General features: G+C 37.5%; 1 protein-coding gene across 2 annotated transcripts in view; it reads right to left on the minus strand.

The window, feature by feature from the left end:
- The window catches only part of RFTN1 (raftlin, lipid raft linker 1), a 95,998-nt gene that overhangs the window by 20,929 nt on the left and 53,428 nt on the right, over positions 1–21,641 (minus strand). For both annotated transcript variants that reach the window (XM_085226298.1, XM_085226299.1), the window contains exons 5-6: positions 9,110–9,527; positions 5,590–5,793 (exon numbers count right to left, since the gene is read on the minus strand). In XM_085226298.1, coding sequence (XP_085082424.1) covers positions 5,590–5,793; positions 9,110–9,527 — 622 coding nt within the window. The remainder of the gene's footprint in view (positions 1–5,589; positions 5,794–9,109; positions 9,528–21,641) is intronic.

The following is a 21,641-nucleotide window of genomic DNA, read 5'->3' on the forward strand; positions in this document are numbered from 1 at the left end:
GTAGAGCAGATTGCTCAGGACTTTATCCAGTTGTGTACTGAAAATTTCCAAGCATGAAGACTGCACAACTTCACAGACAACCTCTTCCAAAGCTTGACTATTTCAATGTTGAAAACATTTTCCCTTATAAACAATCTCTCATTTCAGTTTACACACATTCTTTCTCATCCTCCTGCCCAGCAGCTCAGCCAAGGGGCACTATCCATATTATTTATAAGCTCCTTCAGTCCCAGCTCTCCCACAGGACAAGTGCTCCAGCCCCTGACAGTGATGTTCTGCTAAACCAGCCTCAGTTTGTAAGCATGTTCCTTGCTCCTTGTGGAGAAGTGTTTAAAACTGGACACAGTACACTGTGTAGAGGCAGCCTTAATGAGTGTCAAATAAGGGAGGACAATTGCTTTCTTTTAATTATGGCAACACTCTCGTCAATACAGCCTGATAGGCTGTTTTCCTTCTTTATGGCTATAGCATATTGTTGGTTCATGATCAGCTTGCCACTCACCAACATTGCCCAAGGCTTTTTCACAGAGCTGCTACCCAGATTGGCAGCCTCTATCCTGCATGTGTGCAAGAATCGCTACCTTCACAGAGGCAGGACATTTGTCCTCAATGAATTTCAAAAGGCTCCTTGCTGGCCTCTTATTCCAGCCTGTCCAGGTCCCTCCAAACAGCAGCCCAATCCTGATGCACATTAATTGCACCTTGAATATGATATAATTTGCAAACTTGATAATAGCCCTCTCCCTCACCTCCTCTGCATCACCATTAAAGATGTTAAAACACAACACAACCCAGGACAGAAGTCTGTGGTATTCTTCTTCTAAGTCCAGGTAAATTGTGACCTACTAACTACTACCCTCTAAGTGCAGCCACGTAACCAGTCTTTTTACTTGTCTAGTCACTCCTCCATATAGGCTGAAAAATACTGTGGGATCCAGTGTCAAACTTCCTTCCTGAAGACACCCAGCATGACATCCAATGCTTTCCCTTCATCCAGAAATCCAATCATTTTATCACAGAAGGTAATGTTTGGTGAAGTATGATTTACTTGTTAAATCCACGCTGACTGCTCACAACAAGTTTCCTCTTCTCCATGTGTTCAGAAACATGTTTCAATAGGATTCACTCAGTGAATTTTTCAGGGGCTGAGGTGTGGCTGACCACCCTGTTGTTTCCTGGATTGTCCCTCTGGTCTTCTAGAAGATGGGTGCAACCTTTGCCTTTCTCTGATATTGGAGAACTCCTCTTACATGACCTTTCAAAGATGACTAACAGCAGCCTCATTACCACATCAGCCAGCTCTCCCAGCACGCTTAGATGCAGACCACCTAGTCTCAGAAACTCAAGCAATTCCTGTCTTGATCTTCATCCACTGCTGCTGGACCTCTGCCTTCTTGAATCTCTACTCTGAACTCAGATATCTGGGAGAACACGCTAATGAAGACTGAGCCAAAAGAGTCACTGAGTAGTTCTGCCTTTCTGAGGTCTGCTGCTACTAAACCACATACTCCAGTGCACCTACCTGTTTTATACGTCTGAAGTGAGATAAGGTGGATCACAACACAAACGATATCGGTCTAGGTCTAGACCTCCACCAATTATAATGGCAGTTTTTGGTAACAACACATGCAGACACACCTGCAAAGCAGATTCCTGTGTTTATCTGTCTGAATCTTAACTAACCTACCTACAAAGATAAGCCATCCAAAGCATAGATGGTGAGCTGGTCTTTCCATTTTCCACTGCTTCTCACACAAAGTATTTTTCTCTGATTCTAATGCAGTTGTATTCCTTTTTGGCAATCTCTTGTCTAACAAGATTTATCTCCCGGAACTTAGCTTAGCCTATTAAATGGTCTTTAATAATTCCAAATATTAGTTAACCTGCAAGAAAGCAGTAGTGAAAGCAGTAAAACAAGCCATTCTGACTTAGCAGTTTGTGTATCATTTAGCAGTCTTTACTCTTGAAATAACATAACTTTACTCTTTCTTAAAAAAAAAAGAGTCTCCAAATAAAGGTTACAATCATTGTCCCTCCTCTGAAAATGTTCTATTACCACTGCATTTTTTATTAAAGTATCCCACTGTGCACTAAAAGCTATTTTCACTGGTTGTATAAATATTTGATGTAGCTCTGTTGACAAAAAGCTATTTTGATGTTCCTGCTTCTGATTTACAAGAAGTATATGGGAAAAGATTTCTTCCCTTACCATGACAGCTCTTCTAGCGCACAACAACTTTCACTGTGTTGTCTCTGAACTACAAATTCCCCTCATCTAGAAAACTAACCTTTACACTGCTGTTGCTCTCAAAAAGAAAACAAGACATGTGAGGCTTTATGTGTCACGTGATCTGAATGTTGGCCTTTGCTTCACATTTATATTCCTCTCTCCCTCTGAACCTTTTCACCTTGAGTAAACACAGAGAAAATAATTCCATATGGATGATAAAAATACCAGCCATCTCTGTGGATAAGGTGAATAAAATTGGCCAAATGCATCACTGGTTCATTTCTGTCAGCAGCAGTGCAAATATAACAGAGGTAATCCATTTGGCCCTTCAAAAACCCAACTAATTTCCTCTTACAAGCAACTCCTCTTTTCTTTCATTTGCTTGTTTTGTCTTAGTCTTGTCAATGTTTTATAGATGGTTAGCTGGCTTTATCTAAATTTGAAAGCCCAGAAATTCACAGTCAGTAGGAAAACAAATACCAAATGTTTAAAGAACTGTAGTTTAAAATAACTGAAGACGATCAAACTTATAATTACTCTGTTAACGCATGAAAGTATAACCTTAGCTTTCAGTCTTTCTCCCTTCCCGCACCTCCTCTCACACTGCTGACTGAAGACTTGCTGTTGTAAGAACGAAGCTGATCTCATCTGTTAGATCTTTTCCATTTTCACCGTTATTAACTTGTACCTTGCTCTACTTCTCACTGGAAGAGGGAATGGGTGAAGTCCTATGATCACTTCAGATCATCAGACAGTATCAGTTACACCTGGGATTACAAGGAGTACTAGTAATGACAAGATATATGGTGCATCTCTGAACAGTTTACGAAATGTAATTTGCAATTTTATTACATTCCTGCTTGTTATTTTCTGGTATGATGAGCAAAAAGAAACAGTTGCTATCAGTGAATTTTAAAATTATTTTACATACAAATTATTAAACTGTTGGCAGGAGAAAGAAATAAATTCATATATGCTAACAATCTGGAAATCTTCACTTGATTGGGGTTTCCAAGGACAAGGGGGAGAAGAAGAAGATAATAACCCTGCTTTTAAGTCTAATAAGCAAAGTAATGAATTCATACTTTAAGGCAAAGAGAAAAATCAGTTTCCAGTGCAAAGAAATTTAATATAACCAATTAAAGAAAATATGCTAATATTACCTTGATTTGGAAAAGGATTAATCAGTGAATACAGAGATCAGCTGTAAAGAGCTGAACAGGCTGCCTTAAAAGACTATAAAAAGAAAAGAAACAAGAAGCCCTCAGCCTCTTCTTTCTTCCCACCTTCCTGGGTTGTTTCATGTGGGTTGGTATAAGACTGAAAAATATCTGCTGCTTTGCAGCATAGGAAAATTTTAGGATTTAAATCATAAATATTTAATTACAACTGGGATCAACTTATGGATGTTCTTACTAAATATTTTTCTAACAGTGTGGCTTCAGTCATGGCATTTTACCTTAACTGTACTGATACCCTTTTAAAAACTTTAACTTAGAGCTTTTCTGACTACTAAAATTTCCTGTAACAGCAAGATGATAATAAAAATGCTCATCTTCAAGCTCTAATTTAACTTAATCCTGAATCTGTACACTTTTACATAAAACGTTGTCCTGTTTGTGTAGAAACTTTACTGCTGTCCTCCATGCGAATTTTAACTGTGTCTGTAGGCAGTTATCTGGTACTCCTCATTGTGGTATCCAAGTACATGAACTTCTCTCAGTCCTCTGTTATATAAATGAACTTTAGAAGTTTAAATAACAGAAAAATGCTGTGTTTAAAACATTTTAGAGTACACTGATAAGCAGTTTTTATTAAAGAAAACACTAAGCCTTATATAGCCAATTAGATTTGGCTCTATGAGTTGCAATTTATACACATAAAGTAATTGACCACGTTTTTAAATAAGTTAACTAGCAATTACAAGGCTTTCCAGGAAGCTGTATTATGAAAGCATTCCATCAAGTGAACTTTAGACCTTCAATTTTTGCTACTTGCTGCAAAATGAAAAATTAGAATTGTTACCCAATTCACTTTCACCACAACCAACTGTGCTTTATCACAGGCCATGGAATTCTGAATGATAGCAAAATGGGAAGAAGATGCTCTGGAAGCAGTTTTACAGTTCTGTGGCACAAACCCATGAAATTTAGTAGCAGTGCCCAGCCTACGGATTACCACATCCTTTTGGAAAAAACAAACCAAAACTAGGTGAAAGACTCACAGCACTCACAGGACTTGGGAATAAGAATTTTAACTATGATGCATACTAGTGTAACACTGTAATGCAATGGAAAGCACAGCAATGACAGCAGAGTAGCAAAGCCCTATGCTGCAGCAAGTAAAGATACGCTCAAACGCAGCAGCCACGGACACAGAAACACAGGAAAGAATCTACGTACCCTTGGAAGGCCTCAGGTACACATGGATCTCCAGTGAGATACCCTCATCTCCACTGCCAACTCTTAAATGAGGTGTGTGAAGAGATGGATCCTGGTTCCATCCCTTCCAGTCACTCAGGTGCACTGCTTGCCCCTGATCTCCCCTGGGTTGGCCCTGCCTTCCTTCCCACCAGGTGCTCAGTCACTCTTTCAAGTGAAAAAGCAACTAGTCACCTAATTTTCCAATAAATTAACATGGCTATAACTTCAATATTTTTATGTTTAAGCGTTTCCCTTGGTTTGTTCTCATGGTCCCTTGGTTATGCCTCTGAAATCCCTGTTATGCACCATAATTCCTTTTGTGCAATAAGCTTCACTTCATGGTCACCATGGGGGCAAGCAGCGTAGTACAGATTGGCCACAGTACTAAGCTGAATTCAGTGCTATTCACAACATGCAAAAATCTGTTTTTTAATCTTAATACCAATGTTGATCCATCACAGATTTCAAACTCATATCAATAGGATGATACAAGAAGAGAAGGTAAAATTAATAAAAATGCTGTGCCATCAAGATGGAGATGTCCTCTGTAAGAACTGGGGCTAGGTACTAGCCAGATAAAACTAGAGCACTGTCATACCTTTAGTTTAAGTCATCCTCTTTACTATCTTAGTAATTCAGTTCAGTTCATTTTGTACTGTTTATTAAGTCTATGTATTTCTGCAGTTACAGAAATGTCTCTATTATGTTTATAAAATACAACACACGATCTCAGTTTGCCTTATTCAAATGCCAAAATATTTTCTGTACTTTCATTCCACTTCACTGAAATAGGCTGATCTAAAACAAATATTCCCCAAGATCATATTAAAGCTTGTTTAATGTCTTCTCCCAAATGTCTTCTCTTGAAAGATAATGACCTTTATTAGCGGAGAAAGGAAAATAATCACAACATAATGCTCTCTGTAATTTCCATACCATTTACCATTCCAAGGCTGAAGATGGCGTTCACCAATGAGCCTCCTTTCCTGAAGTGATCTGTCATATGCTCCAGCCAATTTGCTTCTAAGCTGTTGACAGTTTGCCCATTCCTGGAGATCCTCATAGGGATAGTCACCGTGTAATACTGGCTGCATCTCTGTGGGGTTTTGGGCTTGTTGAAGAGAGTGAAGATCTCTGTCTCTACCAAAAAGTAAAAATGGAGTAATGCAACAACCATATTATGGTACTTCAGCTAAAACAATACTGTTTGCCCATAGCCTTTCATACTACACACATCCAATTACTTGGGACATGCTTTTCTTTTTATGACATTTCTGTGCTGCAAGACAGAGTAGGGTCCTGAAATCCATCACAGTATTTTGATTGTTGATACAGTATTTGTTACTAATAATGGATTCACTGTTGATAACAAAAAAATATAGATATTCATACTTGAGTACTAATGGACAACCCTTCTACTGGAATTAGCAGTACAAACCAAGATACGAAAGCAATTAAACTCCACAAACTGCATTAAGTACTGCAGAAGTCACTAACAATTAACACACAGAATACTTTTATTTTTTCTACTGAATGCATTTTAAAAGAGGAATGACTGAGGACAGTTCAAATGTTGTTGCAAATTTAGGAGAAGCAGCATTCAACAGATCATGAACATTGAACAAAAGTATTAAATAACTTGGTCTGATAATGGAGTGGCATGGAACCAGCAAGCAGCAGATGCATCTAAAGAATGCAATGAATCATAAATACAGAGACAATGCTAGCTGGTTAGTTGATTTATTCTGGGTCTGAGCCAAGGTGAGACACGGACACAAGAGCAAAAGAATAATGAAAGCAGCACTGTTCGTGGTCTCAAAAATGAGACTAGAATCTGTTCTGTATCTCCTCTTGTCATTACAAAAAGTCACTGCTGACAGCAAAGCTGGAGTTTCACAGCTCTGAAGCTGGAAGTAAATTTAAGTGCAGATTGACTATTGACTTCCAAGAGCCAAAAAAAAATCTCTTCAAATAAATATAAAAAGCAAAAACCTTTGATTGAATCTATTCACTCAGCAAGCTCCTCATGTTTCCAAGTTATTATATTGTAATCTCAAGTATTAAAGAAAGTAATGTCATGAGAAATGTTAAGACTGCTCTTTAACAGAAATGTCCCTGAGCACAAAGTGTATAAAATGAAAATGATGTTGGAAAGCAGAAGATCAGGAGCAGGCTGGCAGCACTTGAAGAAGAGACCAGGAAGCTCGCTACGAAAAATAAGCAAACATTCGAAAGAGACTTAATGATCTCGGATGTGAACAATGGTTAAAACAGATCGAAAGGGAGTAATTACCACAAATCTTCTGGCAATTTACCACTTAACTAGAAAAAACAAAATGGTGATTATCCTAACTCAAAGAGTATACACAGAAAAATTCTATATCCATTTTGATCCTGACTCCCAAAACAGACTCCTGTTGAAAATGGAGATCTTTCTGGTGTGTATAAAGACATCACACTAAAAACAGCACACCATGGAACTGGAAATCCAGAGGGGAGTGATAATTTGGATTTGACGTTGGGCTGCTAAAAATGTTCATTTAAATATGTGTGGGAATCTTTCAGTGTTTGACTTGGTTTTGTAACCATCGTTACATTGGTCCTAACCACTGTTCCAGTTATTACAGCTTTCACCAGGCAGCCTGTCTGCTCAAGCTTCGACAAAGACACCTTCAGTTTACTTCTAAATAACAGAGCACTTGCAGTATGGGTGCCTTGTTTACAGGCAAAGCATTTTTAACAGTGTTTTTAGAGCCCTTTAATAAAGGGAGAAGTAGATGAGCATTACAAAATACTGAACAACAACAACAAAATATCATAAAAATAACACTTGAATAGTGTTAAACCTAAATTGAACAAAATTAAGATTCCACAAATGGAAAAAAGTTTAATGCAGGGAAGAAAAAGTTTAAGAGAGATCACTTCTTATGGAACAAGTAGGGCAACAGGAAAAAAATAAATAAAAATTAAAAAAACAGCTGATACTTTCTACCTTCGTGCTCTCAAGGAAGGATGGAGAATGGTGCCAAAGACTGAAATACATTTTCCATGAGAGGAAAAGGGAGTGCTCTAATAATAAAAAGCCATACAAGAGTAATACAGAAATCAGCAATGTTGTACAGGCAATAGATATGGGAAATCCTACTTTAAGTGAGCTATTTCATTTTCTGTCACAAAAAAGTACCTTCTCAGAAAGTATCTGCTTAACAACAAAGAAAAATGCACCAGAAATAAATAAAGCAGAAAAACACTCAGAGAAATAAAAGATAAATATGGAAACTAAACACACTTTTTAAAATAAAACCCCTTATCTGGCAAACCCCTTATCTGGCAAAACAGCAGCTGTAATAAAATCCTGGGCTGTTTTAGATAAATATTAAGGAAGATTTCAGGTGATCAGCCTTATATTACGCAGAAATACTAAGAACATAGTTACTTGCAACAAAAGATTTACACCATCAAAAAGATAATAGCTATGTTAACTCTATCAAGGACAGCACATATGAAAACAGAAAGTACTAGTCTGATTTGAGACGGAGATATCTAATTTAGAACTATAAAACTTAGAGGGCTTCTATAATACGTGAGATTCTAGAATAAAATAGAAGAAATGATTCAGCTAGTAGAAATGCTTTGACCTAATCCAGATGCCTCCTTGCCCAACAAAAACTGAAAGAGCATAATGAAAAGTTATTTGAGAATGATACAAATCTGATGACAAAAATCTAATTACACAGAAATGCAATGGAAACCAAGACAATAGTCCAAGTCCAAATAGTCCAAGAATGCAAAGTCATTCTCAATCATACATTACAAAATCCCCAAAGGGCCAAGAATGTGTGACTGAATCTATATAAAATATAAAGAATGGTGATAAATTAAAGTCAAGGATGGCACCAGCTCAAAGGAATGTAGATGGAATTTCCTTACATAGACTTATACTTGTAAGGAAAGGAAGCAAAGCAGTGAGAGAAATAAGTGTACACAATATCATCTAGGCTGGAGGCAAGTAGAGGAAATAAAGGTATTTGGAGATTTAAAACTGAAAATGGGAGCAAGAATCTTTTTTCTGATGACTTTTGATTTTCTAAACTACTCTGGCCTATGTCCTATTTTAAATAACAATTTCTGGATATACTTGATATAAATATCAAGTATCACAACAAATACAGAAATGAATGATTTCAGCAGAACAGCAGGGAAAATAAGTCTTTACACCCAGGCACAGGAACAGGCCATAACACAGCTGTACCTAGTTATATCAGCTCTTCAGCTGTCACCTGACTTACACTCAGTCGCTGTAAACTGTGTAACTATGCTGAAATTGGGTTACGTGGTGCATTTGCTGCACCCATTCTTTGCTATCACAGAGGTAAGTTCCTCTCCTTGCCTGTATCCCTGAAGGAGCAGGAAACATAATTGGCTTTTATGTATTAGAGGTCACGGCAATACTTACTGTCAGTAAGTGGTTTTGAGCATCGTGCTGGCGTTTCATTCTCTGCAATTCCATTCTGTGTGTCTGGCGCTTCTCTCCCACCTGGGTGCTCATGTTGTTCTTCACTGCCCTTTGCAGACTTGCAATTGGGCTCCTCAGCAGCTTGTCCTTCACCTTTCCTGCCTTCCCTGGATGTGGCACGTTGGTCAGCATTCCCCTCACCTGGTGCTGGAGTACTGCATCCATTAATGCCATCTATTTTCTTGCCATCCAGCGAAGCATGATCCTCAGGGCAATTTGAAACATTTTTATTATCTCTGGATTGCACAGAGTTGTTACTGGCAGGTGTCAGAGAGGAGCTGACAAGGCAGTTCTTTTGGGAATGGTACTGAGGTATAATTCCAACAAATTTCAAGCCTTGGCTTGCTGCATCTTGAATCTACAAGTCAAAGAAGATTACATTTTAACCTTCAAGCTGTCTTAGCTAAATAGAAATACAGAAAATAACACCCTTCAAGGGAGCTATAGCATGTCATTTTGCTACATTTGTCCACTACCAGAGGAAATTGCCATGTTACATTTACATAAAAAGTTAAATTCTAGCAAAGCAGGATGAAAAGTCCCTTGTCTGCAGCAATGTGAAATTGCATGCACGTGTGCACACACAGACACACACACACACACTGACACACAAAGGGAAGAAAATGCCCACGTATTTCTTCATAAAGTCTTTGTCTGAAACATTTATTCTAAATTACCAGGGGTGGTATTACTCACATGAAGTTTTAGTTTCAATCTTATGCAGTCACTCAATATTACACCTTCTGCTGTATTAGGCACGTGATTATGACATTTATGCAAGGAAAAGGTTATTAATTCTCTCTGTAATATGCACCATCATAACAACAGTTGTTGTTTTTCCTATTTTGGATTCAGACACAAATGGCAGGCTTTCACATAATGAGTACATAAAAGCAAAGTTATTTTAATACATTGCACTTGGGGAGACACAGAACTCCAAAGAACAGTTGTGAGAAGAGCAAAGAAGAATGAAAACAAAGGGGCTGCATTATTAATCCTTTATGTTTTAGGTAGAGGAAGAACATGAAGGAATCAGATCACAAAAGACTCAGAGAAAAAGAACATAGGGTGAGTCACAGCGATAAACAGATAAAGCAGGAATTAACTAAGGAAAGCTTGAGAGGAAGCAGAAAGAGAAATCTAATGCAAAGACTCAGCACTACGGAGCCCCTTCCAAGAGATTTTAGTATCACACTCCTGGAACAGAGTGGCCAGATCTGTGTGAAAATGTGCGAGGATTCATTTATCAAAATCACTACCAGAAAAGGAAAGGTTTCCATGTACCGTGTACACTTTGTATAATATAAAGTCTAAACATGCATAAATATTTCAAAAATAAATGGCTTAGGAATAGAGAAATAATTTAAATTCCTGTGCATACCGTGTTATCCAGGGTGTTAAATTATCTTAAGTGTTCTCTGAGGTTCAATCTATATGAACTTACATGAAACAGTTAAGGCTTTTTTTTTTTTTCAGTAGCGAATGAAATACTGCACGTTACATGCACCTCTAGTTCGAAAGCACAAGAGATGGAACAGAATAAACAAGATTTTTTTTTTAAAGGAAGTTTGTTTCTGCATCTTCCCTACCCAGAATTACCTTTTTTTAAAATGAATCATCTACTTCCTGCTAATGTGGTACTGTTCTAAACATACAAATGTACAGACGATACCTGATCAACAACAAGAACTTCCTCTTTCAAACCAAAGTTGTACTTTCCATGTTAAATTAACTCTTAATTTTGTGATGGCAGGAACTTAACAGAGCTGTTCAGGAAGCAAAGGCAACATCCTTCACAGGTGCTGGACCTGACGAACGTGAGCTGCTGCCTTAACAAAAGCTCATAGCTACAACCGGAACAATAACCTCCATATAAGACTACAGCCAGCAGTATCCTGATCACATGGATGTGTGGCTACAAAGAAAGCTGGAACATAATGGCCTTGCTCAGAAAGGTTCCCGTGAATGTCAACAACAGATGCATTCATAACATGCTTAAAGTTCCCGAATCCCTATTGCAACTTCACAAATATTTTTCATACGGCCATTGAAAGAATTACAGATTCAGTTCATCTGTTACCACTAATCTAAACACGCATCACTACATTTGTTTGGTAGGTTGCAGGGCAGCTAATTATAGAAATTTATCTTGCACACAACTCTTAAGAGTGTGAGGATAGTACATATGTAGTAACGTTACTGGTCCTGGAACACTGCTTGTCAACCCACAGCAGGTTCTCCCACACAGTGATTTGGATGAGAACAGCTTTCACAGCTATTGGAGCAACATTATACAGTCTTCACACACGTGAAGAAAACGTGTGTGATCTAAGGAGTACCTGAACCTGAGGTTTTCCTTTGGAGGCTCTTGTTCTCCAAGGGGAGAGAATGAGAATTGAAAAGGGTCCAGAGGAGGGCCACAAAGATGATGAGGGGGCTGAAGCACCTCCCCTTCGAAGACAGGCTGAGGGAGCTGGGCTTGTTCAGCCTGGAGAAGAGAAAGTTGTGGGGTGACCTCATTGCAGCTTCAGCCTACAAACAGTAGGGGAGCCAATTCCTTACAAAGGTAGATAACAGCAGTACTAGGGGAAATGGTTTTAAGCCATTTAAGAGAGAGGGACAATTTAGGTTGGATATTAGGGAGAAGTTCTTTACCAAGAGAGTGGTGAGGTGCTGGAACAGGCTGCCCAGAGAGATGTTGATGCTCCATCCCTGGAGGTGTTCGAGGCCAGGTTGGATGGGGCCATGTGCAGCCTGGTCTGGTATTAAATGTGGAGGTTGGTGGCCCTGCATGTGGCAGGGGGGTTGGAGTTTGATGATCTTTGAGGTCCCTTCCAACCCAAGCCATTCTACAATTCTATGATATTCTAAGATGTATTAGTCTAATAGTTTAGCAGAAAGATTACAAAAAGAGAATGTGTCTGCACTATATAGAATACACCATCTTACTTAAACCCATGTTTCAGATTCTCTTCATTACATAAGGGAGAACCAACCATCATTTTCCATAAAGCCAATTTAACAGGAAATGTTACATTAGTAGTGCAATGTGAGCTTCAGAACAGCAAAGTGATGCATCAGCAGATGCAAATAGTCTTTCTTACCAACTTCCCACAAAACCATGAAAAAGTAAGCTCTCATCATAAACTATGAAGCCCTAGCATTTTCAAACTACAAACAAAACTAATTTTATTTTTTGCATCCTGCTTTCATTAGCAGAGAATTTTATTTGTCTTCAGATCCAGAATGATTTACGCCACTCACTAGCCATTCCTATCTCCTGTTACCTGTATTAGAAATATTCTAGTTAGAAAAACCAAATCCCCAGATGCAGAGAAGAAGCCCAGACTCCGTACCCTGACTGGCTGTGCCCAAGAATGATGAGTACTGGTGCAGTGGGGCTGTTTCCATCAGCCACCTGCAAAGCTCTTGGCAGCCCTGCAGGCTTTCAGCCTTATCAGATATCCCATGGTGGTACAGAGAGACAACAATGTCTGCCCATGCAAACCAGCCATGCGGGGAAAATACCCAGCAAAGGCTGTGTTGGCAATCAGAAAGAGGGTAAAGTGCAGGACAAAAGAGGAGTTAAGCTGAAGTGGATGGAAAGAACACGGAGCTGCTATGACAGGCTCACCCAGAACACCCTCCAAACCAGATAAATACTACAATTAGTTGTTTTTACGTGTCAGCTTGGAGAACAAACGGGGAAATTCGTTCACCATTCTGCAGTATATTACTAAATAAGAGGAAAAAGCAGAAGAAATACATCTCTACCATGTGCCACATAAAAAAAATAGAAAGATAAAAATGCCCTTACACTTAAGGGATCCATACTAATTTCAATTATTTTACTGACAGTTTTTTCTGTGTTTTATAGATGGTACATACTTGTTCTTTACATTTAGGGAAATCCCTAAAAGGGAAACTCCAACAAAACAAAACAAAACTTAAAAAATTCTTTTGTTCTTTCCCCAGATAGGAACAGAAACATTTTTAGTGTCTCATAATGTGTGGCTTGAATGGTATTAGCCACAAAAACAAAAACAGGTCTCCAATACAGAAGACGTTGTTTAACCGCAGAAGCAGAACTTTACTCATTTATTTTAAATTGGGCAAAACCCCAAGAGGGTACATCTAAATCAGCCTGTAACTGGCTTCTACCAATTTACACTTATGCCAGTTTAAAAATAGAACCTGTTTAAAGAAGAGGTGAAATTTCATGAAATTTTCATACTGAAGGCCAATGCAGCTAAAGAATTTAATATCAACCTTATAATTTGCTTGATTAGAAACCTGGCATTTTCCTTAATGGGAAAAAAAAGGCAGATTTATCCTTTGCTATCTGTGACATAAATATCAAATCTCCCTCTAACTCCTCTAAGGATAAAAACAAGCAGCATCAAATCCTGATGTCACTACCTTAATTGAATTTTTGCTGGGGCACTTGTGTTAATGTTTCTTAAAGTTTGCAAAGCATTATTGCTTATTTTGTAACTGCCTGACCACTGATTTTATACTGCACTTGGAGAAAAGGAACCATCAGTAGCATGAAGAATGTTATGTTGAAGCAGGAAGTTTATGTCCCACTTTTTCAAATATTTCTGGTTCTTTTGAAGGCTTCCTACCTAGTTAGAAAACAGCTGATGGTCTAATGCAGAGTTCTGTAACACATTTCAGATGTTATCTGTCTTACTTGTAGCATTATCAGCTCCACAATAATCTATTCATAGAGAGACAGATTATATTACTTATAAAAACAGAAGCTCAAGGATGCAGATATCAGGCTGATGAGAATCATACACATTTGTCAGCTTCTGTAATTGCACACAGTGAGATTCTGTACATTTGTCCCATGGGATGGCACACAGCAAATCAGATGCTTCCAGAAAGCTCAGTATAGTATTCCATCTACAGTTATAAACATAGGGAATAATGCTACACCATTTAACAATGAGAATCTCTCTCTTTGATAAGGATTTTCAAATTGTTGATTTAATATGACAAATGCCAGGAATTTCTCTAAACTCTTGTATGCCAGGAGCTGGAAGTTGTCAGCATGCATTCAGAGTAAAAGCAGTTTTACTAATGTCATCAGAACAATTCAGTTAGTAACAGTCCTAAATGGGCCCAAGACCATCTCCTAACGATCTGGATGAAAGCTATCTTTAAAATGCTGTATTCGAAGAAAACATTTCATTAATAGGTTTGCTATACATTTCATGATGAGCAAAGTACTGAAAAAAAAATTACAGCTTAAAGGGGACTGCTGCTGCTACAAAAATAACAGAAATAAACTCCATTTGGAGAAAGGACAACATTCAGCAGTGGCAATGAAGTGATCTTCTGATGGCCAGATGCATGTAGCTAGCTCTGCAGTGAGCTAAGAGAAAGACTGCTAATTAGTCCCACTGATGGGAAAACATATGGCCTTTCAAACAATAGTTCTGAAACAATTTAGCTCAGGGCTATCTAAAACTTTTTTAAACCAAACACGAGCCATCTTAACTAATAAAATAAATGCTTGCCTGCCTGTTTGCTTGTTGTTTTTAAAAGAATAATGTTAGAGGTATTAGATTTTGTAATGCACACCAGAAACAAGATCACCATATTCTTCTGCCTTCTTTTTAGGATTCAAACAAAGCCCTTTGACAACAGACACCACACCAGGGATCTTCAAGCAAAAATTATTTTGTTGTTTGAGAAGAGTACTATGTACTGTTTGACAGGAGCTGAAATTGGAAAAGGATGTTTGAGACAACAGTTCTCCAACGGTGTCCTCCTTCATTACTATTTAGTAGTACATGATCCGTTACAAATACTAGTTTGTTCATTTCTGAAAACAGATGTTTAAAATTAAGACAGGCTTTTAGCTTACCTCTGACACTTACTGTGGATCTCACAAGCTCCATCCTGAGAAGGCAGCAACACCCATCAAGTGTTCACTGCTTATTTTAAAATCAACTAGGCTTAACTAATGTTCTGAAAGAGTTTTATTTATTACTGAACATGTCAAAACTTCTACGACTTTTTGGAGATGCACTTTACACCTCAGGCAGTTACAAAAAAAGGATAACTCTGCTAATCAAATAGCAAAGCAGCAACTGATAATCATTTCTGCATTCTTTTGCTCTGAAATTCTGCTTCAGTATTTGTGAATTTCCAAAACACATAACCTTTCTGTCAGGAATACTCTGTCACTTAAGCCTGTACTTCCTATGCATTTTTATCCCTTCCCAGTTAACACTCTCCTGTTCAATTCTGAATTTGATAAAAGTAGTTCCTGTTCATGTAAGCATGAGTAAATATAAATGTGGCTTACAGAAAGAAAGTATACTGTATATCTGTATTCAAGCTTTCAAATTACCAATTATTTTCACTATCAGTTACATCAAAATAGGTCATCGAGGACAAGACACTGGGGGGATGCTTTGAAAAGAGTAGCCATAATCCCACATCAGTGGGTCTTCCTTTAAACAGTGTTGTTGACACTATTTATGTTAATAATTCCAATGGAAACCCTGACGAAAATTTTACCACTTAGGAACTTTAGTTAAGACTATTAGAAAGAATTTGGTAGATCCAAGAGAAAATTAAGAGTTCAAGAACAAAACCCAAAGGCAATAACTGTTTTTGCAGTAAACAGTCCCTTCAACAGAAGCACTGATTTGACACTGAGCCCTCACTGTATTTGCGGTAGAGCGGAACAAAGCACTGAACAGGGAAAAGGAAGCAAGCTTTGCAGTTTTACAACACGCTCACTGGGAGTAGACTCTGCAAATGAGAACTGAAAGCTACAAACAGAACAGGGAAAAATGTAATTAAGCAAGAATCTACTGCAACCTACTGTTACATTGAATAAAACAGAATATGCACTCTTAAGACAGCACTGCCAAGAGAAATAAAGTTACAGCAAGCTGTATGTCTCTTGCTACCAGAGCCAAGAAAGAGACTAGAGGAACCAGTTACAATTCCTCTTCAGCTTCTGTCAGTTATATGTTCCTTTCTGAGAACAACACAATTGTTCTAAATGTACAGTGTAGGGAAGTGCAAGCACACTTGTTCCTTTCAGTGTGCATACCATCTCAGGAGATGACAACTCCTGAAACCATACTATATCAGCTTCTGTGGCCTTGTGTGCAGTGATTCCTCTCAAATTATTGTCTTATTTTAGCATCTGCTCCTTCACTGAACTGGCAAAGGAAGAACATTGTTGGACACAGGCTACAAAGGTTCAGTGACTACAGTACCTGCCTAAAAGCCACTGAAACATACTCACTGTCCCTTTTTTACCCTAGAACTCCAGAAGGAAATCATGAATTTATTCACAGTATTTAAAATGTGGGAACATAAAGAACTCTGAGATCCCTAAAAACTGTGAGATAAGAACAGTGGTATCCCAAAAACCTGGGACAGGCTGCTACAGAACAGCCATCTAAGTTCATTCAGCCCAAATGCTTGATATACACTACAAAAAAAAGTGTCCGTAAAAACAGTGTCTCAAAATCTTAATCTAGACAACTGCCATTTTCCAAACACAGTTTCAAAATGGAGACCAAGACTTGCATCTGAATCTTCCAAGAGAAACTCAATAACCAGTGGTTGAACATAAGCAAGGGAAAAAACAAAGATCTACAGAGATGGATGGCTGGGCTTTGCATCTATCAATCATTTTAGCATTTGGATGAATGCTTGTAGAACACCAGAAGACATTCCTTTCACTTAATTGTAACCAATTTGCAGCAATGCTGGTTTAGGGTATCTCTTCTCTCAGCAAAAAACAATCAAAGGGTTCAGGACTTTAAACATTCAGGTTTTAAATATGAAGAATTCACTCTGAAACTTAAGGACTTCACATTTAATGTGCAGGGAACGCTTTCTTTTATCCTTATATAAACCAAAGAGTGTTTCTTTTAAACCACATAGTTTCATCAAACCATCTGTTACTTGTAGCCAAAATTACAATTTGAACAATTCGCCCATATTTTATTTTAGCACAGTATAAAATATTATCATGTTTATTATTTTAAAGTTATTTTCCCACCAGACAGAAGTGGGATCGTTAAAAACATTAATACATACATACTTTACAACATCTATTTCTGTCTTGGTCAAGGGGACAGCTCTAAAATCTGCTGGGGACAAGGGATTACAAAAGCACAACCACGCTCCTGGGAGAGTCCTGAAAATAGTTTTGCAATGTTCATGGAAGATACATATCAACAACACTCTTGCATGGCTTTGTCAAAAGAACAGAAGTTGAAAGAAGCTTAACCAGGAACAGATGTTTCCCTTCACACCAGGCTGTTTAAAATACAGAATGTGCTATTTTTTACCATTTCTTTTTATATATACACTTACAAAATGTTAACAAAATGCACTTTAATAAATATTATCACAGCAGATCACAAATAACTGAACCACCAATGTTAGCTGCTTCGTAGCTGTATTTAAGATCCAAATACTTAAAAATTAAATAGGGGCTCTGTTTGTACTGAAAAAAAAACAAAAAATGAAGAAAGTGCACCAAGATGTTTTTCATTACACAGTGCCAAAGAAATAATTGCTGTATTGTTTTTTTTTTTTTGAGAATGAAGGTTTTGGGGTGGGATTTTTTGGTTTGTTTTAAGGATGGAACTGATTTAAAAAAAGAGATTGAGATCAAATGTAGATAAGTAATCCTAGGTAATAAACAGCACTCCAGAGGAGCTATTCTCTAGCCATAGAAGTATATTTGAACTGCTTGTTCATCTGAAGAACTACCCTATGAGCAATATTAAAGATTCAATATTTTTCCCTTTCTATCTTCTACTGCCACCTATTCTGACTGTATCTCCTGCAGGAAATTTTGGAACAGGTCAGCTAATATATATTTACAGTAACGAGTAATGCTGAGGAATACAACAGCCATCTAACAAACCCTGGACTTAACAAAGCAATTGCAGACTTCAGAGAAAAGATCCTTGTAAGACAGCAACACAGACAAGAAGTCTGCTAACAGCCCAGTGCTCCTCAGAACACACAAGCTTTGTTCCTTCTCAGAATGCAGAGATTAAGAGATGAAGAATCAGAAATAGAGATAAAAACGTGAGAAACACACGAAACCAGTATTCTTCTTCATAATTATAAAGATAAGCCCAAAAAATTCTAAGATTTGTAATTTTTGTATTCTCATTTTGCTTGCCATACTGTTACAAGCACACAAACACCTGTAAATATATAAATATGTAATATTCTGGACAATTTTGTTCTGTGACACTTCTCATTTTCCATACCTCAATCTAGCTAGATGCTCAAGATATTTTTAAAACTCCAAGTTAAGAGTTCAAAATCATTTACCACCACTTGCACACACTGTATGGATACGTGCCTTGTTTTGACTATGTATGACAAATGTTCATTCTGATGTGAGTAAACACAGGAAATAAGTGGACAGTAAAATCTGGGCTAAATCACTCCCATGACTGGGAACATCTACTGAAAAGATTTTAAAAGCTCTTGAGAATTCACAGGCATCTTGGTATTGTATTATAGCTGAAACAGCTGTCTTTTAAATAACTCAACACTGTTATTATCTAGCAACTTAAAAGATGCTGAAGAACAAACCTCTCTTTGACCAGCAATACATATATGTGTGTATATATATATATATATAAAAGTACAGTTATTTGTGTGTTTATAACAGTATTGCAAGAAAAATGAGAGTACAAAAGTCTGCAATTTCCTATGAAAATATGTAAAGTGAAAGATCCTTCCAATGCAGTCCAACCTTCTACTCACCATTAATTAGAGGCAACCTGCTTTTGTACAAGGACTGGTGATGACTGTTTCAGATGTCGAATTTCAGAAAAATTAAATGGGTGGCAGTTTCTTTGCAACGCATTTTGTTGGCGTATTTCTTCCTGAAGTCCCACTTAACAACTGAAGTACCATCAGATTCCTTGGCCCAGCTATTACTGGAAAATACATGTCTCTAGAAAATACATGTCAACAAACTTACTGGAAAAGCCATTACAGCTGCAGGGCTCCCAATAATTTCTAGGGTACTTTGGAGTACGGAAGATGCTCTGACAACCACTTAGGAAAGTGGTGTAGTGGCAGCTCCATGCTACTAAATGAGACTGAATGCAGTGAACAGCAGTGATCAGATCTGACAAATACAGTCCGATACAATACACTCAGAAGATTAGCACTACATGGGAGTTTCAATGACCCAAAGCTAAATTGTTTTACTACTATGTAGACACACAAAACCAATTACTCATCTGTGTGGCCTTAGGTTTGTTGGAAGAAATAGGCCTTGTTTCTAAGTTGTGTCAAGTAAGGACAGATCAGCACAGAAAGGGGTTGTTCTCTAGTCAAAAACACATAGGGAAGATGCCTGCATTTGGATTTCAATTGAGATACAGCATTCTTAAACCATGCTTCTCCATGCTCATCATACTTCCCTAAGAAAGGATACTGAGTCTACAGGGAAAAGGAATATGAACTCTCCAATGAGGTCAAACTGAAATAGTTAAACAAACAGCATTTCCTTTTCACAGGACGTAATTAACCAGGCAGCCGAGGATACAAAGATGTGCTTTCGAAAATTTTAGAAGCCAAAATTAGGAAGAAATAGTAGAGAAGCTCTTCCATTTCCTAACCTTTCATCAACACTGCAAGGATGTGGCAGTAGGAGCAAAGTCCTGTGTGTCACAGTTCTTCTAGCTCAAGATTGATGTGAAAAACAAAGGTCATGAGAAACGCATTTGGCATTCATTTTTGTGACAACATACACAAAATCACTCTTTCCTTGGGATGTCAACCCAGCTTCTTTCTCCTTTACAGCTTCTTTCTCCTTTACATCTCAGCAGATACAGGAGAAACATCATCAGATTTTAAAAAATTGTAACAGAATACACAGAAATAGAGAGCAACTAAGAAGGTAATTAAAGGCTACTTCTATTTTACATGAGACAACAGTCAAAGTACTACAAAATATGGTATCTTAGTACCATTTCTGACTTGCAGCAGCTTCTGAATGATCTGAGCCATAGAGACCTGAAGTTCAGAAGTTTAGCTTTTCTCATTAAAAAGCAGATGAGCATATCTTTAATCTCTCGTTTTCCTGAGAGCAAAAGATAAGAGAGCTGATATCAACGAGCAGTAATATACAGCAGTTCAGTTATTTCTTCCATTGTCCAGAATTACATGACAAACACACCATGAGAGTTTTTGAGCTCTTTAGGATACGGTGAGCTGCATGTCACTTCCTAACCTAGATCCACATTGATAAGAAGGAATAAATAAGACGTGGCGTTAGAAACATGTTTTTAAGATACAGGAAGAGTGTATCCCATGCTAATTTATGTCCTCATTACTTAACTGTGTTCTCTCTTTCATGGCTCTTAGCGCAGTCAGAAGCCATAGCACTGGCAGAAATTTATAGAAGGGAGTGGAGAATTTGGAGACAGAGTGCAGAAAGTTCTCAGCAGCAGCACACAGACTTGACTGGAGAGCCTTCTTTGGCATTTCTGAAATGTCTTATAATCAGCATAGTACCAAGGCACATAGTTTCAATGAGCTAAAAGCATTCTATAGCTTAAGTAACTTCATTGTTTCTTCTTTCTTATAGTAACTTTATTATTCTTCTACATTTATAAGAGTTACAGAAGAAAAAAGAAGTTATTACCTATGCTGTATTCCATTGCAAAATTTTGTGTTTGCTAGGAACAAACAGGTATTATTCAATACAGCATTTCCAATGCAACAGAAGATGAATTGAGAGAAGAAGTTATTAAAATTATCCATATTACCATGTAAATGATACATGCTCAGTAGTGCATAATAAAATTATTTTTCTCAAAGTAATTTTTTCTAGTAAATTCATAGTTGGAGAAATTTTTGAAGATATGGGTATTATTGGTATCGTCTTAAAATACAGTAATTTGCAATGCTGTACATGATTGCAAACCTGTGCTAAAAGCTCTTCTTACAAAAAGCTCTGTGATCAAGGTTTGACTACTCAATTATAACACGCTATTAACTTCAACTCTATTCCACTCATTCCAGTTTGAGAAGAATTATAGAATTATATAGCTGTTCTTTTTTTAAAGCAAGCAATTGCTCTAATAGCTTTTTGTTCCCACTTTTTTTGAAGAACTTCCTTTATTTTTCACTTATTTTGTTTGTAAGCATCTGTTTTATTTGCCCTTAAGAGCAAGGGATGTTTTTGTTGCTCAGACAAATTAGTTAATAAGACAATTAATTCCTACTCCCAAACAAGTCCTGTTTCCTGAGTTATATTTACAAAAAAGTGTTGAGGCCTTCATAATGTGTTTAATCAGATATAGACACGGACACAGCACACATCTGACAGCAACAACTTCAAAGAGCTTCAAATTCCTCTACATCAAATAACATCTGAGGATGAGCGACATACTCAGTCTACAGAGAAACAGTAAGTATACATTTCAGATATTAAAATTTAAAT

This window comes from Meleagris gallopavo, chromosome 6 (genome assembly GCF_905368555.1).
Source record: "Meleagris gallopavo chromosome 6, MGAL_WU_HG_1.1, whole genome shotgun sequence".
NCBI classification, from domain to species: Eukaryota; Metazoa; Chordata; class Aves; order Galliformes; family Phasianidae; genus Meleagris; species Meleagris gallopavo.